This window comes from Crotalus tigris, unplaced genomic scaffold (assembly GCF_016545835.1).
Source record: "Crotalus tigris isolate CLP2741 ecotype Arizona unplaced genomic scaffold, ASM1654583v1 scf7180000018515.689212, whole genome shotgun sequence".
Taxonomy (NCBI): Eukaryota; Metazoa; Chordata; class Lepidosauria; order Squamata; family Viperidae; genus Crotalus; species Crotalus tigris.
The window spans coordinates 563849-581745 of record NW_024097050.1 but is presented as its reverse complement, the minus strand read 5'-3'; the positions used below and the strand labels follow the sequence as shown (position 1 = coordinate 581745).

The 17897-nt window shown below is 38.1% G+C and overlaps 1 protein-coding gene across 1 annotated transcript in view; it reads right to left on the bottom strand.

Moving 5' to 3' along the window:
- TMEFF2 (transmembrane protein with EGF like and two follistatin like domains 2) overlaps positions 1 to 17897 on the bottom strand; it is a 281771-nt gene that overhangs the window by 17225 nt on the left and 246649 nt on the right. Inside the window, exons 8-9 of the mRNA XM_039353324.1 lie at positions 6067 to 6190; positions 3471 to 3629 (exon numbers count right to left, since the gene is read on the bottom strand). Coding sequence (XP_039209258.1) covers positions 3471 to 3629; positions 6067 to 6190 — 283 coding nt within the window. The remainder of the gene's footprint in view (positions 1 to 3470; positions 3630 to 6066; positions 6191 to 17897) is intronic.

Sequence of the window (17897 nt, the reverse complement as noted above, 5' to 3'; positions counted from 1 at the left end):
TGTACACTGCAACTTTCCAGGGACAGAGTCAATTGAACTCCAATGGACATGTTTGGGAGCTACAAGTGGTTCCCACTTAGAACAATATAAGATAGCGCAACATTATATCTTAATATTCATTTATTTATTTTGCTTTGTGTTCTGATTCTTCCTCCCCACCTTTTTTTTTTAAGGAGAAAAGCAAAATACATGCCAGTGCCAAGATGATATAATATACGTTATGTAAGATTTCCAGGGAAAGAAATTCTGTAGGAATTTCCTGAACGGCAATTGGCTGATAAGAAATGACTTCTTCTAACACAATCGTTCCAAATGGCCAAGTCAGACAAACATTATTTGTGAGCATAATGTTTCTCGTAGTTGTTGCTCAAAGAGATCTATCCCTTGAAAAAGAAATATCTTGTTCCTAATAGCTTGTTGGCGTGATCATCTTAAATAAACATATAGAGTCTTGAATACCAATAGTTTGCATTTGCATATTTTTGTGATTTGGGGACTGATGTTTGGTTTTAATGTACAAATGATTATCAATAATATGTTTGGGTAGATATAAAGCAATAGGGAAGTTTTTAAGGAATGTGGAAATTTATAAGCTGGAAGGAAGATTACTTGAAGAACATGAGGCAGCACCATTTTTCAGCTTAACAGTTCCTTTCCCATCTCCCTCCTTTTATGTATGCTGTATTTTTGGCTGTTATTTTTGTGTTTCCTGAAGCCCACTATAATATAATACATTGCCCTTTTTTGGTAGGGGAGGGTCTACTCCTGAGGGAAGAATTGATGAACTTAACTTGGTCGGCAACTTCTGCAAGATTCAGCAGACATTTTTCTATTATGCCTTTAGGTTGGAAAAGGATTTATGAATTGTTTTGTATCTATTCTTGAGCTGAATGTGAAATGTAGATGTTTAAGATATAGTGGAGCTTCTTTTTTTACTTTCTATAGGAAACTGCTATGTATTTTTTTTCTGTTTCTTATATGTTGGACAGGTTTTTATTTTAAAGGCATATGATTTATAGGAGTAGTTTCAGGAAACTTGAATCACTTTCTGATGTTTGGAAAAAAACCTGAAGAAATTGTGAAGCTGGAAGAAACAACCCCCCCCCCCAAACTGGTTGTACACATTTTTCAGATGGAGGTGGATGGGTTTGCCTACAAGACAGTTTTTGAATTCTGGAGACTACCTGGACAAATCCCTGCAATTTTCTTGGCAAGTTTTTTTTGGGGAAGTGGTTTGTCATTGCCTGCTTCCCAGGGCTGAGAGGAAGTGGTCCAAGGTCACCCAGCTGGCTTCATGCCTAAGGTGGGACTAGAACTCACCAGCTCCTGGCTTCTAGTCTAATATTTTAACCAACTGGGCTTTTTTTGTGAAATTTGGTCCTGAAAATTACATATTGATCAATTTAACATTTTTCTGTATAATCTAGCAACAGTGCTTAAGAAGAATGCATTTGGAGGAACTGTTTCAATGAAAACAAATTCCATTCTATTATTTGAAAAGCTTTTTTATGTATTATAATCCTTGTCTCTCCATACAGAATGTTCTTGAATTGTCTAAAGCAGCCCCATCTACACACACACACACACACACACACAATATGCCCGTTTCCTTTTTTGTAGCCTCTATATCTAACTAACTAACTAACTAACTAACTAACTAACTAACTAACTAACTAACTAACTATGCTGCTAATCTCATAACAATGAACAAACAGGACAGCACACAAATAATTAAGAACAACAAAATATAACATAAATTTATAATAATCTATATAAATAAAAATGTAAATGTTTGTTTGTTCAAAATCTTAAATCTCCGAAAGTTCTTCACCGATTGCTTTGAAATTTTGACACAACATTGCATTCGAATACGCGCGTGTTTTTATATACCTATATTATATAGATGTCACACCTGTGACAGGTAAAAACATGCTTTTTTGAAAAACAGCACCATCTGTTGGATGTAATCTCTATATCTGCACACACAATGGAACAACAAAAAATATTGTATACCCACAAGCACTGTGAAATTAAACATATTACAAACGTGCGCTTTCTCTTTTCTTTCTTTTCCATTTAACCACACTGAGCCACAGCAACGCGTGGCTGGGCACAGCTACTAGTAAATAAAGATAACATATCCTGGAGCCTAAAACATTCCATTTTCAATCTATGTCCAAATCCCAATTCAGAACGAACTAATCCACTAGCAGGGCTATGTCAGCCTCTCAACCCAAGTGTGAGGGAACATCCAAGTCTTCAAAATCTTATGAAGGCCAGAAAGATCAAGGACAGCCTTATTTCTGCTTTCCATGTGGCAAGTTTCAAAACAGAGAAGGTAAGACTCCTAGGTCCTACAAGTTGACATTTTTTGATGGATGGGGCCTGGAGCATCCCAGCCCTGTCAATTGTAGTAAGGCACAAACAAATGGAGCCCTCTGGATCACCTCATTAAAATTCATGATCAGACCATAGCTGGTGAAGGATATTCTGCTACAGAATCTCAGTCTTTACTAGCCAGATCCTATTATCCATGTCAGAATCAACCTCCAGTGGTAAATATTTAATTTGGGTTTATATTTCTGGTATAAAATTTTGCTGAAAGAGGCTTTTAAAAATGGAAATGGGTGACAACAATATTTCTTATTATTCACCCAAAAGCACATTTCTAAAGATGAAAACCTGGAGAGAGACATTTGTTTAATTGGGCCCCCTCGTATTTTCTGTGAACTACAGTTGCAAAATGTGAGAAAGGCTGCCTAGAAGTAGCCAGGATGCCTATGGTGAGTGAACATTGTATTGAAAGAATGGTACATTTGTAGGTTAGGAGACTTTCAGTGAAGCTTGCTCACAGCCATTAACATTTTCAAAGAAATCAAGGATTCCCTAGAGCATGACTTAGGAAAAAAAACCCACTGATCTAAATGAAAATCAAATCATTTTTCAAAGGTTACTGTATTTTTAAAATAGGGCTCTAAGAAGGGTGGTTTATAATTCAAAGACTAAGATATATATGGACACTGAATTTTTGCAGTTTTATATGATTGCCTCTTGTGACTGGTGCTAAGCTGAACATCTGAGGAAGAAACCTACTTGATGTTCATAGTCTGTTCTAAGTAATTCAGGAGTAATACATGAGCCAATCCAAAACATTGAAAGCAGGAAAAGATTATCCCATCTGTAGTCAGTATTGCTTCTCAGTGTCTCCAGGCAGCTTCTGTTTAGTTATTGATTAGACCGCTGTTTCTCAACCTTGGCAAATTTAAGATGGGTGGACTTCAATTCCCAGAATTCCTCAGCCAGCATATCTGTCTGGGAATTCTAGGAATCCACCCATCTTAAATTTGCCAAGAAACACTGGATTAGATGAAAGGAGGGAATACATAATACCTGCATGCTGGCTTTCTATGTCTTGACACTCAGATGTCATAGTCTGGAAGAATGTCATAAAAAGATGATACTGGACTAACCTTGTAATGCAGAGAACGACAACACAGATGATTGCAATCTGAATTGTTCCAATCACTGCTGCTATTAAGACATACTGAAATCGAACAGGGCCTGGAACCACATACAAAACGCTGTAGTCTTTCTTTTCACAGTGTTGTCCAGTGTAGCCCGCATCACATCTACAATGACAAAATACAGATTCCTTCATTCCTTTGTCTGCAGAGATAAATTCAGCTTCAAACAAAGTTTGATAACTGGATCAAGAGACAATTGTTGGGCATGCTTGGTATAATAACTTTCTGAGGCCTTTCTAATAACTTGTAAGCCACCCAGAGTCATCTTGTAGGGAAGATGGATGGCATAAAAATAATAAATAAGTAACAGACGAAATTGATTTTTGTAATTAGAGGTAATTGCCTATCTCAATACATGCTGACTTAAACATTAAAAGAAATGTCTTCTTGAAGCGATTAGTTGGTTCTAAGTCACCCTTCCCTATGTTGGCCTTTAATTTAAAGGCCACAGTGGTTGAGGATTTTACAGGTCTACCACATGAGAAGAGCCTATATTTGAAGGAAACTGGTTAGTGAATTGTTATTACTTGTTATTAAATTCATACTTTTACTTAAATCAAATAATCCAGGACAAACCTGATGCTGCATTGGCATCTTAAAGAAAAAGAGAATATTAAGCCAACCAGACCATTAATCTGTTCTGGATGTTCTAGCTAGGGGTAAAATAAGGCCTGTTGTTCAGCACATCATTTTCACTTCTAGCTATTCCTAATATGTAGCTCCGAGAGCATGGGTATGGTGGAAAATCTGCTTCTATTGGACGATATCGCTGAACTGCACTTCAGGAGTTAGGCTGCTTTGAGGTCTTTTGAAGGAATGCATGGTCATACCCATAAAGTATCTCTACTGGAACCATGCATATATATATATATATATATATATAATATATATATATATATATATATATATATATATATATATATATATATATATATATATATATATATCCCAGAGACCTTGGGAGGACCAGGACAGCTGTCTTAAGCTTTTGAATGACTTGTTCCTTAGCTCTGAGGAGTAGCCTCAATGGGGTTCTGTGATTTACAAAGAACCAACAGTTAGGCCATTCCCTCTAGCATTAGCACAGACTAAATATGACCATAGCAGAGTCATGGGCTTTAAATGCAGGTCTGAAGTCCCAGGAAAAGATCCCTGTGAGAGCACTACTGATTTCCTTTCCTGCAATGTACTATAAACCATAATCTCTCCACATCCTTTTTCTCTCAGCTGAGTTTGGATGCTGGTTCAAAGTGAAAGAAATCCACCCGAGGAATTATTCTAAAAGAATGAGGGTTATTCTGCCCTCACCCACGTGCATCATTTGCTTTTAAATTTGGACTCCTGCTCAGCGTTCAACATGCTGCATGCATTGAGTTGGTTGTGTGTGATTAACAGAAGGTGTTTATATGCCATTGATTAGCTCATTATCATTGCTTCCTTTGTTGAGTTTGCTATGTTTGCTCTGGATGTTTTATTCATAATCAACTGTGGAAAATTTTAAACGTTAGGTCTAGTTATGTTAATTCTTGGGAATTATATTTGAATTACAGCATTATATAAATGGAAGGAAAATAAATGAATAAATAAATATCTGAGGCAAATCTGTATTTACACAATGTAGAACTAATAACATCCTAGTACATCTATTTTGACTCTTGATCTAGCCTTTTAATCATTTTTTTTTAAAGAGGATGTTGCCTTCATAGCTTCATATGCTGGATGAGAGGGAAAGAGGCAACCTGGAATTCTGAGACTGAATTAAAATGAATAAGAGGAGCAGACAATGTTTTTGGGGCAGTGTGGGACATTTGCTGAAAAGATGGCCAAGCAGGACCCCCCTCCAACCTCTTTGTTGGAATTGTCTGAAGGACTGTCCATATGATGCTTGTTTTCATCCAAGCAGACAATCCAGATTTCCTTGGATATTCCTTTTCCCAAAGGACATCAATTTACTTTTTTTATACTTTGGAATTCCTCTGAGAGGTTCCAAAGTCCTAAGTCTGACAGCTTAGGGGGCTGGAAATCCAACAATCTACCTTCCTGCTTGCCCTCAAACTTTGCTGTTAGGTGAGAGAAGACAAGACTGACTTAAACTCCCTTACATGCAATGCAATGCTCCTTTCTGAAACTAACCTTATTTCAACCCTCGGCAGTGCAAATCTTCTGTCTTCAGCCATTTTCCCACACAGAGAAATTGATGTTGACATAGTTCTTGACTTTTGCTCGCTGTGGGATTTCCTGGGACAAGAATTGTTGGCCATGTGCTAAAAATCAACAATACTCATCGGGCCAGCCTATGCTCTGTTATGCCTTTTTAGTTAGGAATGGATTGACAGACATTGCAGGAATGCTTTTATAAACAGATTAATGCTGCTGCATAATTCAGCGCAGCTTGGCTGCATACATTAGGTATCTCTGTACATAATTTAGATCTAGAGTAGATGAGGGTTCAACAATTGTTTTCTTTAGTGCACGGGGGAGGGGGGATATTTCTTTTTATCAGGTCTGCCTGTTCAGGTGATCAGTTTGAAGAAAAAGTTACCTGCAAGATGGCTCCAGCATATTAGCAGAATGCTCACATTTTCCATGCATGCAGAAACCATTATAATGTTCTGGACATGGAATGTAGATTCCTCTGGCACTTTCTTCCAGTTTGTTTGCATTTTCTGTGAACAAGAAGATCTGTCAATGTATTGTTAAGAGAGGAGGAGGAGGAGAAGAAGAAATAATAACAGCAATATTTCACGCTTGCACTTCAGGCAAAGCAGTCTTTAAGTGAGGAAGCAGCACCAAAAATAATTTCATACTTCAATATATGTTTCTTGATTTAAATATATATGCTTTGTAAATGAAAAAAATATGCACAGTAAGAAGCTTATCTGCAATTCTTTGCAATACTGAAACTCTAATATCACTTCATATGGCACAGAAATGGCTGATTCCCCTGCCTCCTCACTGTTTGCTTATAGACACCTTCTATGTCCAAAACCCATGTTGCAAAGTAGCAGTAGCAAAAATTGTAACAATTAAAATAACCCCAATCTAGGTCAGTGTTTCTCAACCTTGACAATTTTAAGGCATGTGGACTTCAACTCCCAGAATTCCACAGCCAGCAATGCTGGCTGTGGAATTCTGGGAGTTGAAGTCCACATGCCTTAAAATTGTTAAGGTTGAGAAACACTGATCTAGGTGTGTGAGTCTTTGCCACCAAATAAATAAATTAACAAGTCATTCCTCTAAATGCTGAGACGTATAGTACCGTATTTTTCCGTGTATAAGACACTATTTTTTCCTGCAAACACTCGGTTCAAAAATCAGGTGCGTCTTATACAAGTGCAGTGTCTTATACACGAAAAATAATGGTAACTTCCACAGCCCAGGGCATGCCTGTGTGGGTTCTTTACATGCCACTGCCATGCCGCCTGGTGCAGGTGTCAAGCCCCTGTGGGCTTGCCACTAACGGGAGGGGGGAGGGGGCAAGATTGTCGGCCAGCCGAACTTCTGGATTTGCCGGCTCAGCTGTTCGGCGCTCCGCCGAACAGCTGATCGTTGCGGAGACACTCACATGCCAGAGCGTCTTATAGACGGAAAAATACAGTATTCATTAAAGATCAGCTTAACCACCATGCAGAACTACTGTATGGCCCAAAGAGGCTTCTGAGAAAAGTGCTCTTTTTCTTATCTCTTTGCTAGCACTAAAAGAAGCCTCTGTCTTTACTATAAATTAGATAATGCAACCAGGAAAAGTCAGTACAGTAATGTCACATGACAAGTGGACTTAACACACAAAATAATTTGTTCTTTTAGTTTTGCCTGCCCACTGTATGAATGGGGGAAAATTCATTTTATTTACTTCTTAAGCTAACAATAAGCTAGCTTCCATTGTCCAAACTATTATATGAACCCACACAATTGTCTTTTAATTTTTGACAGTTCTCAGAGTGTTGCAGGGCAGTTCTGAAATGTAGAAGGTGAGTACAAATATACAAACATTGCACAAAATTCTGGATAGAAATTACATTAAAAAGGCATATGTTAGGAGACAATACAGGCAAAAATATGATTTTAGAAAAACCAACATATGCTATATGAAGCCTCATATTCAATCCATGCACGTGGGCATGTCCATTGGCATCCTTCAGTATCGAGAGACTATGGTATCGTGCTCTGGAAAGAAGTCCTAAGGCAGCATCTGGTGTGGCTAAAAAGGCCAGTGTGAGAATGGCAGTCCCTTCCACATTGAGGGCAGATACAATCTGTCCCCTGTCCAGCCCCCAGATTTTGCTGGTTCCGGGACTGCCTCTTTGCCTCAGCCTGCCACACAAGTGTCTCTTCAAATTGGAGAAGGCCATGCTGTGTCTTTAGCCTCCAGGCTGAACGATCAGAGGTCAAGGATTCCCAGCTGTTAATGTCCATTCCCAAGGCCTTTAGGTCCCTCTTGCAGATATCCTTATATCGCAGTTCGGGTCTCCCTCTGGGGCGCTTTCTCTGCACAAGTTCTCCATACAGGAGATCTTTCGGAATTTGACCATCAGCCATTCTCACAACATGCCCAGCCAGCATATATGTGAATTGTATATGGGCACGTACATGAATTGTATATGAATTTCACGTGGAATCATTTCAAAAATGGAAAAGAACAAACGGATGCTTCAAAAATATGAATGATGATAGAAATAGAAACTTGATTAATGGCATACATAAGACTGGGCCTGTTTAAATTTTGAAGGAACATTTTGAACAATTATCCTAAGGCCAGAAAAGCAAACAATTTCTAATTGCTTCTTAAATGCAATCAGAAAGTATTCCTCTTGGGTAAAAGTGATGACAGGTTCATTTTACAATGTAGAATTGACCAAAAGATAGCCACCCAAACAAACACGCATACAGGTAATCCTTGACTTATGACCACAATTGAGCCCAAAATTTATGTTGTTAAGCGAGCCATTTGTTAAGTGAGTTTTGCCCCATTTTACAACCTTTCTTGCCACAGTTGTTAAGTGAATCATTGCAGTTGATATGTTAGTAACATGGTTAAGTGAATCTAGCTTCCCCGTTGATTTTGCTAGTCAAAAGGTCACAAAAGGGGTTCACGTGACCTTGGGACATTGCAACGGTCATAAGTATGAGTGAATTGCCAAGCATATGAATTTAATCCCATAATCATGGGGATGCTACAAAGGTCGTAAGTGTGAAAAACATTCATAAGGCACTTTGAACGTCGTAACTTTGAACGGTCACTAAATGAACTGTTGTAAGTCAAGGACTCCTGTATAGAGAGGTGGGAGTAGGGCTAAATATTTCAATTTTCATTTAACTACGCATTAGGAGTATTATGGAAATATAATAAACTATATTTTGCTAACTGAAGACAAATGTTGTGAATCCAGGAGAAAGGCTTAATTTGATCAGTAATTCGCTTTGGAATAAGCCTGGTATCCAAGTGTAACCTGTATACACCAAGCACAAAAAGCTATATTTCCCTTGCTATTTTTTTTTTTTGCAGATTTTATACAACACCTCTGAAGCATCCCATTTGTTTCATAATTTTTACTGAACATGAAGATGATAGCCAGATTCCTTGTGTTTGATCATCCTTCCAGATTCATAGTGAAAACAAGCAAAATTGCAGTTCTTCTAGAAATGTAGACCTCTTTTTGACCAAGAATGGACAACCTACAGCTGCAACTTGCACCTAGTTCCGTAGGCCCATTTTTGTATTCAGATCATCTGTCTGAAATTCAAAAGGAGGTACAATTTTTCACATGTTTAAAAATATGAGCCAACACACATCATAACTAGGTTTAATTCATTTGATTTGCTTTTAATCTCAATTCAAATCTTCTCCCCAAAAATCTATTTTAAAACTCTTCTCTACCCTTCACGTGGCTTTTTAAAAAGTTTTTTTGGGGTGAAGTCTAGTTATTGGCTGATCTTTTAACTGCGCAGTGTGTAATTTTTCAGTGGTTTTCATTTTAGTAAAGATTTTAATACTTTTATAATTATTTTCACATATTTGTGTTTCATTAATTGTTGTATACTGCCCAGAGTTGTTCTTTGTATGATGGGCAATGATGTAAAACTAATTTTTTTTAAAAAAAACACCACATAGCAGTAAAGTCTTTTCTTTCTTTCTTTCTTTCTTTCTTTCTTTCTTTCTTTCTTTCTTTCTTTCTTTCTTTCTTTCTTTCTTTCTTTCCCCCCCCCTCTCTCTTTCTTTATCTCCTCCCTCCCTCCCTCCCTTCCTTTCCCTCCCTCCCTTTCCCTCATTTAGGCTTGGAGTAGGGGGTCAGAGATTGGCTGCTATTTAGTCTGTCCAGACATTAAGGTTTTTTTAAAATTGTTTTTCTATTTTCAGGGTAAACTGCCCAGAATAATTCTGGAGATAGATGGCTTCTAAATCTAGTAAATATATTCGTATCAGCCTCATCTCACCGTTACTGCATAAATACCCAAGGCACACTGGATAATTTTACACTTCCCTGCTGTTTTCAGGTATCAGCCATGCTACAACATAAAATGTTGCCAGATCCTGTGCAGCAGTGCTCAAAATTTGTTGAATGATGATGATGACCTTTGCCATAAACTAGACTTAATGAGCCTCTTGTTTGCTACATTAGAGTGCTCTGTAATTTGATATAGTCTTCCACATACTAACATTTATATTCCCCTATACCCATCTACAGTATGCTCTTACCCCTTCTTTAAGATTCTTTCTGCCTCTTGGTTTTGAATCTATACTTTCTATTTTAATACACATTCATCTTCCAGCTTTTCAAATTTGTAATGTGTTCAATGGGGCTTCTTGGATGCTACACAGACTCATAATCTCTATCAACTTTATTTAACCTGGTAACCTTCAGATATGTGGCCATTGCCAACTCTTGGACTTCCCAGAAACCTGTCAGGTCTTATTGAAATCAAGGGATTTTGTTTCCTTACATAGGTATCAAATTGCAATTTTAGACATTCAGCATTTTTATTTCAGCCTAGAACCTTGACAAATTGCTCATTCACATAATCTCATAATTCCAAAAGTCAAATTCTGTGGGCAATATATTCTAATTATTAGACCAAGGCCTTGGTGTCCCGTATGATAATCACATTAGGAAAGACCATGACTATTTCTTTATGGCACAGTTTTGTAATTATTCATAGAGCAATGCTTCAGATTATGATTATTTCAACATTAATCACTTTGCAATTATATTATGTTTGACAGCTCATCTTCAAATACTCTTGCTGTACTTATTAGATAGGAAGGAATTATTTTTGCCTTATTGAGGTAAGATTTTTCTCTTTTTTCATCCTTTGCTCGTATAGCCAAATTTATATGGAACACAATCTCAAAGCCTAGTGACAAAATGTCTCTTGCTGTAAAAAACAGGTTTATCTAAGTTGTGTCATTTTTGACACATAAGCAATTACCTTATGTTTGGATTTGAAGGAAAAAGTGTTACTTCCTTTTATCACTCTCCACTTATTAATCTTATGCAATAAGCAGGTGCAAGGGAACGCTATAGCATGAGTGCCTATGTAGCAATGCTTTTCAAAGAGATAATAAAATGACAGTTCAACAGTGGGAATGTGACTTCACAAAAAGAACTCTTTACTGAAGACTAAAAATATCTAGCAATAACACAGCTGAGGTTTAAATACTTATAATCATAATATTTGTTTCAACAAATTCTATGTGAGCAGAAGTAGATATCACTTCTACATATTATAAATTTAATACCTTTCTACAAATTTGAATCCATAATTACTATATACGTGTGCTTGTTTACAGATTCAAAATAAGACTATAGCGGATATGTCAAATGTAGAAGCCTTGATAATCTTCCAGTTGATTCAACCCCACTTCAATTTATTTTACTGCAAGGTTGTTAGCACATCCCCCAATTCATTCATTAGGCCTATAATTAGTCAGATAAAGCAGTGGTCCCCAACCCCCCCCCCCCCGGTCTGCAGAACGGTACTGGGCTGCGGCCAGTTAGGAACTGGGCCGCCTCAGCTGGAGGTATGCTGATGGCACGTCTTCCATTGCCAGGCATGAGGCGAGACTGCAGGGGTCTGGGCAGGGGCTGGAGAGTGGCTGGGCAGAAACTGTATTGCTCAGTGCGAAGGTCCTCTGGCAGCTGCACTTGCAACTGGCTCCTCCTCCTCCTCCTCACTTTCCTCCTCTTGGCACCCCAGCTGAGCTTGCAAAGCCCTTCGTGCAACTCTCCAAGTTTGCAAGACAAGTGCAACTCTCCAAGTTTGCAAGACAAGCACGTGCCAGCTTTCCCAAAGCCTCATTAGAGGGGGACCCTCCCAAAGTATGTGTGTGTGAGAGTGTCTTTTTGTCAGAGTGTAAATAGGGGCAGAGAGAAGCTACCTTTCACCTTAAGCCCTGCGTCTCCAAGGGATTCTCTCTCTTTCATCTGCATCTTTTCTAAGAGCGCTGGGCTCCGTTGCACTTCAACCCTGGAGTTTTTTGCTTTTATTTTGATGCTCCAGGTGCCTCGTGTTTTGGCAACATCCTGCCTGCTTTTCATAGTTTATTTTATGTGTGTGTGTGTGTATTCTCTCCTTTCTTCTGCAGCTAGCTCTCCAAGTTTGCAAGACTATCTGGCTTGCAAAGGGGGAGGGGGGATTCCTCAACATGCTGGGTTTTGCTGGAAGGCTGAATTTTTAGGACTGTCTTTTCCTTCCCACTTTCTTAGAAGCAGAAAGTCACTGATGTAATCTAATACAATGTAATAATAATAGAAATAAGTGCATTATTTATTTATTTGTTTGTTTATTTAGAAAATTTTCAATAAATGTAATGCACTTGAATCATCCTGAATCCCCCCTACCCCCCCCATCCCATACCACCCCCGGTCCATGGAAAAATTGTCTTCCATGAAACCGGTCCCTGGTGCCCAAAAGGTTGGGGACCTCTGAGATAAAGATAATTCCATAGGTGAAGAAAAACTCTGACCCTTGCAAGTTATGACTGTGGTTCTGTCTATTTTCAATAACAGCTTTCTAAGCAACAGTCTCAGCATCTGGAAACGAAGATAATTTACAAGGCAGGGGAGCTTTATAAAAAATATCTTAATCCTTTCAACTAGCAATTTTCAACTGCGAAAAAGACTATTAAGGAATGGAAATTACATGGAACCACTGAATCAAGGCAAAATCTCTATTAGAACTGCCCCCAAACTGGACAGATCACTACAAATGTTCTGGAAAGTTTAGCTGACATGCCCCTAGAAGTTGTCCAAAATACAGCGATGTTAGTAGAATAGCATAGGATAATGTCAGAAAGAAACCTGCTCTCCAACTTAGCTACAACCATTATACTCTAAAGCAGAGGTCCCTAACCGGTTTCGTGGAGGGACCAGTTCTGTGGAGAGAGATTTTTCCACGGACTGGAGGGGGCGTGGTTTTGTGTGTTGCCTGCAACCCACACATGGGGCTTTGCTTGTTTGTGCGGGCTGGTTGCTGGCATGCCGCGGCCCTGTACTGGTTCATGGACCGAGGATTGGGGACCCCTGTTCTAAAGCACTGTTCCTTATAGTGTAGTCCTAGGAGCTCTGGGGTCACTCATGATCCTCTCAGAGACTTGTGAAATCAAAACTATTTACCAGCCTATGTTGACAAATAATGCAGTACTAAAATTCTATCAATTGTGAGAAGTGGTACTGGCAATAAATACATGCATTTAAATTTTTAATATGGTAAATATTGATAAATATGCCCCATACAAACAAAAGCTCTTTTGGGAACCTCTATACTTTTTTTAAAATGGAAAGGGATGCTAAGAGAAAAAAGTTTAAGAAACATTGGTCTAAAATGTGTAAAAGAAAACACTGATAAATCTGAAATATTTTTGAACAAAGTACTTCGTACTGATGATAAATGCCATGGACATGTCCATACTAGATACATTTGGCGGGAAAAGGTGAAGGTTTGAAGAAAGACTCCATAATAATTATTACATATAGGAGAGGTTCTGTTATGCTTTGGAGTTAGTTCTGATAGCAAATGGCATAGGAAATATCACAGTTAGAAGAAAGAATGGATTCAACTCATCAACATAGCCTAGAAGTTAATGTTCACCAGACTGAGGTTTGTATGGTCAGCTTGATATACTGCGCTGTGTGGAAAAAGAAAAGATGGTTCCTCCATTCTCCATTTTGTCTCCAAAAGCTTATTGGACAAGACCAGACACTCACATACCCAATATGACACTTTCACTCTGCCTAATAATGCTCTGCAGTTTTGCCACCAAATAAGCTATATAAGTATACACTGAATGAACTCTTTCCACAGTAAAGAAGAATTTAAAATTTAAATCTAACATGTAAGTATGAACATAGTCTGCCAACATATTGAGGATTAAATCAATCTGCCTCCCATGGAATAATCTAGCCCACCCCCAAACCGTTTGCCTCTCCAGTCTTAAAGAAAGAGTTTTCATAGGGGTTTATCACAAAAAGACATCCGTTTAATTTTCCTTATGTTGGGTAGAGAAATTACCCCAATTCTGGGAAAGATATCATGGGCTCATTCAAATTCTATTAGGTCCAAATTGGAGAAGAGCCTAATGCTGGGAAAGATTGAGGGCAATAGAAGAAGGGGACAACACAGAGTGAGGTGGCTGGATGGAGTCACTGAAGCAGTAGGTGTGAACTTAAATGGACTCCAGAAGATGGTAGAGGACAGGAAGGCCTGGAGGAACGTTGTCCATGGGGTCACGATGGGTCAGACACGACTTCACAACTAACAACCCACAACAGCAACAAAGATTCTTTCCTCCCTGCACTTTAAAATTAACTAAAGGCATCACTTGCATATACTTTTGTGCAGTCTGGCTCTCAAAAATGAGAAGAGCACTAGCTGAAAAAGTTGCCTTCTATAAGCTTACTCAAATGCAAGTTTCACTATATTTAGTATGGTTTATTCCCAGGAAAAGATGGCTGAGTTTGTAGCCTCCTTGTAGAGAATTAGTCAATAATCTAACTAGATTAATAACACAGTAATAGGTGTGTTAATGTTTTAAGTATGAAATTGTTTCAGGAAGCAGCTTGTTTTCTATAGTAAGTCTGTATTTGTTATTTGAACAGTGCAATCCTCTATTTGTCTATTCAGATGCAAATGCAGTCAATGAAGATTCTTCCCATGGAAGCAGGTATTTGCTTGCAGTGTCTTTGGAGAAACGTAAACAATAAATTCACCATGCAAATAATGGCACATCCTTCTAACCAAGTCCTCCCTCCTCTTCCTCCTCCTTCCTGCATAGAATATCTACTCCTCTTTGATGAGTTGCCTGACTGTTTGAACTTATGATAGCAACAGCGCTTGGACTTACTATATATACCGCTTCACAGTGCTTTAAAACCCTCTCTAAGCAGTTTACACACTCAGCATTTTGCCCCCCAACAATCTGGGTCTTCATTTTACCAATCTTGGAAGGATGGAAGGCCGAGTCAACTTTGAGTCAATGAGAATTGAATTGCTGGCAGTCAGCAGAATTAGCCTGCAAAACAGCATTCTAACCACTGTGCCCCCATGGCTCTTTCCTGATGGTACTGAATGAGTGGTAGTTATGACTAGTCCTCGTATTTATAGCCACTGCAGCATCCCCACGGTCACATGATCATGATTTGTACCCTTTCCCGGCATCTTTCACAACCAAAGTCAATGGGGAAGCTGGCAGAAAGTTTTCAAATTGCAGTTACAGTAGGTGAAATCCTCACTTTAGGCCCTGTGCAATCTTCACTTAAGGATGGCAACCGAGACTGCCAGAACTTCCATCACTAAGTGGCATAGTCATGTGGGTTTTCAACTCACAACTGTGTCACTTATTTGTGCTTCCTGTGAATTGCAAATTGCTCTTACCCATCTTATAAAGTAATCTCCAAAAATCATATCTTCCCAAACTTTGAACAAGGAAGCCTAGTTCAAATTGTCAAAGGCCTTCTCTGCAGCTAAGGAGATCAATGCAGTTTTTTTCTTCATTATGCTGCTCCAAATATTAATGGACAATATGGCCATGCAAAAATTTTTCATTATTATTCCAATTTGCTAAAGGAAGTGACATCTCTCTAGAGAAAATAGATGAATATTTAAAGAAACAAAATTTACCAAGGATTACAGAGGAATAGAGAGGGATTAATGAATGGACCTATAAGAATAAACTAAGTTTCCAATGCTATAAAAAAGATTAAAGTAAGAATATTGCCTGCACTAGATGGATTATCAGATTCTTATTATAAATATTTTGAGGATGAACTTTTACAATCTTTACAAAACACAATGAACTCTATCCAATAAGGAGGAAAAATGCTAAAGAGTTGGAAAGCAGCCAACATTCTTATCCAAAGAGGGACAGGTTTTGACTTTAACAATAAATTACAGTCTGAGGTTGAATAATGACTACAAGTTGTTCACAACAATTCTAGTTAATAGACTGAAAACAATTTTGCAAGAATTTATTTATGAGGATCAATGAGGGTTTTTACCTAAAAAATTGTTAAAACTATTTTGTGTTTTATGTCACCTGCAAACAGTTTTTTTCAGGTAACATTAGCAATAGTGTAAACCAAACTATTTGATCTATAAGAAAAGTACAGTATCATGATTGTAATATGTAAATAATATTTTAAAAAGCTGAAATAAGGCAAAGCTTATTTGAGTATTTATTATTATTATTTGATTGATTATTAAGGTTTGCTGGCTTTTATAAAATTAAATCAACTCAATCCTTTTTTATTAAAAGGGTAGCAAGTATTTGAAAGTACCTGGAGTTGTTGGTACTCCAATACAAGGGGTTTTAAAGAAGTGATTGGATAACCATGTGTCTAAAATAGTATAGGGCAGGGGAGTCAAAATCGCAATGTCACATGACTTTTTTTCCATTGCTGGCAATGGGGTGGTCACTGTTTTGCCATGACGCATTTGGCCCGTGAGCCAGAGTTTGACACCCCTGCTTGAGCAGGGGGTTGGACTAGAAGACCTCTAAGGTCTCTTCCAGTTCTGTTACTTTGAATATAAAAATAATCTTGGTGTGTGGAATCAGTATTTTTTTATAGTAGCTAATTTTTATGTTAAAAGAAACTATCAAGAGTTCAGAATACAAATAGAATTACTTCCATTAGTGTTGATATTTTGGAGGCTCTACCAATCCATGGCTATTTTCAGCAAACAATGTATGTCATTAACTGTCAGCCCAACAAGATAAACTAGACAAAGAAACAAATGCCATTACATCTCATTTATTTGATTGCTATGGGTCTTCCTTCTTTCTGTCAAAGCATGTCTTGCTTCAGGTTTCAATTACACACTTAAAAATGGTTGCTATGGAGATTAGCAATTTACTCATGGCTGAAGAAATAACAGTAAGGAATGTAAAATAAAATAGATTCTCTGAAAAAAATGAGAGCTTGCCTTAATGTTTTTACTTTCAACAGGAGAATGTAGAAGAACAGTCAAAATCCAGTCCAAAGTTCAGAGAGCCAAGTCAGGTTTGTCAGTCAGTCCAAAGGTCAGGTTTCAGGAATCACAGACCAGGACAGGAGATCAGACTCTTTCCAGTAAAGGAATAAGGGTCAGAGCTGCCTTTTAAATCAGAACTGCAGACACCTGGCATTAATCAAAAGATTTACTCCCTTGCTTGGTCATGTAACCTCTGCTCTGCTCTGCTTTCTATTTGACTGGTGCAGGTTGGGAGATCTTATGTCATCCTCATCAGACTGTTCCAGCTGTTCAGATGTATTTGAACAACCTCATGTGATTCTTGGCTTGATGTCTCCTAAGACTGACATTTCACAGATTCAGCTGGAACAGCTTTTTCATATTCATAAGCTGAGGCCTGGACCATGACAAAGCCATTCTCTATGCCTTCTACCTTAACCTAGTCCATTTCAACTGGAAACAGTCCGATGAATTTGAGGTGCCTCTGATAGCAACAAACTGCCATCAAATGAGAAAATCTTCCCCCTTGTTAGTGAAAAAGATTCCTGATGAAATTTTATTTAGCATGTAGGAGTCTGTCAACAGACCAGGGGGGCTTAGCTTGCTGCTGCCCCCAAGATTCAATTCTGAGACTTAACAAGATTAAGGCATCATCTCCCATATGTTTGGTATGAATCAGAATTTCTTAAAAATGTTATGTCTTCTAAGTAGAGGACTGTTATACATTGTAGGTACTTCTATGGCAGGTAGGGGGCTGATAACTTTCAGGGGTATTGTAGCCAGCATTATGGATCCTGCAAGGAGTAGGAATTTTTTAAAATTATGTCTAATGTCTCTTTTTACCCCTGTGAAGCATATTAAGAAAATACCTCATATCCCCTTTCTCTCCATATGAATAATGGTTGTATATATTCATGTTACCTACTT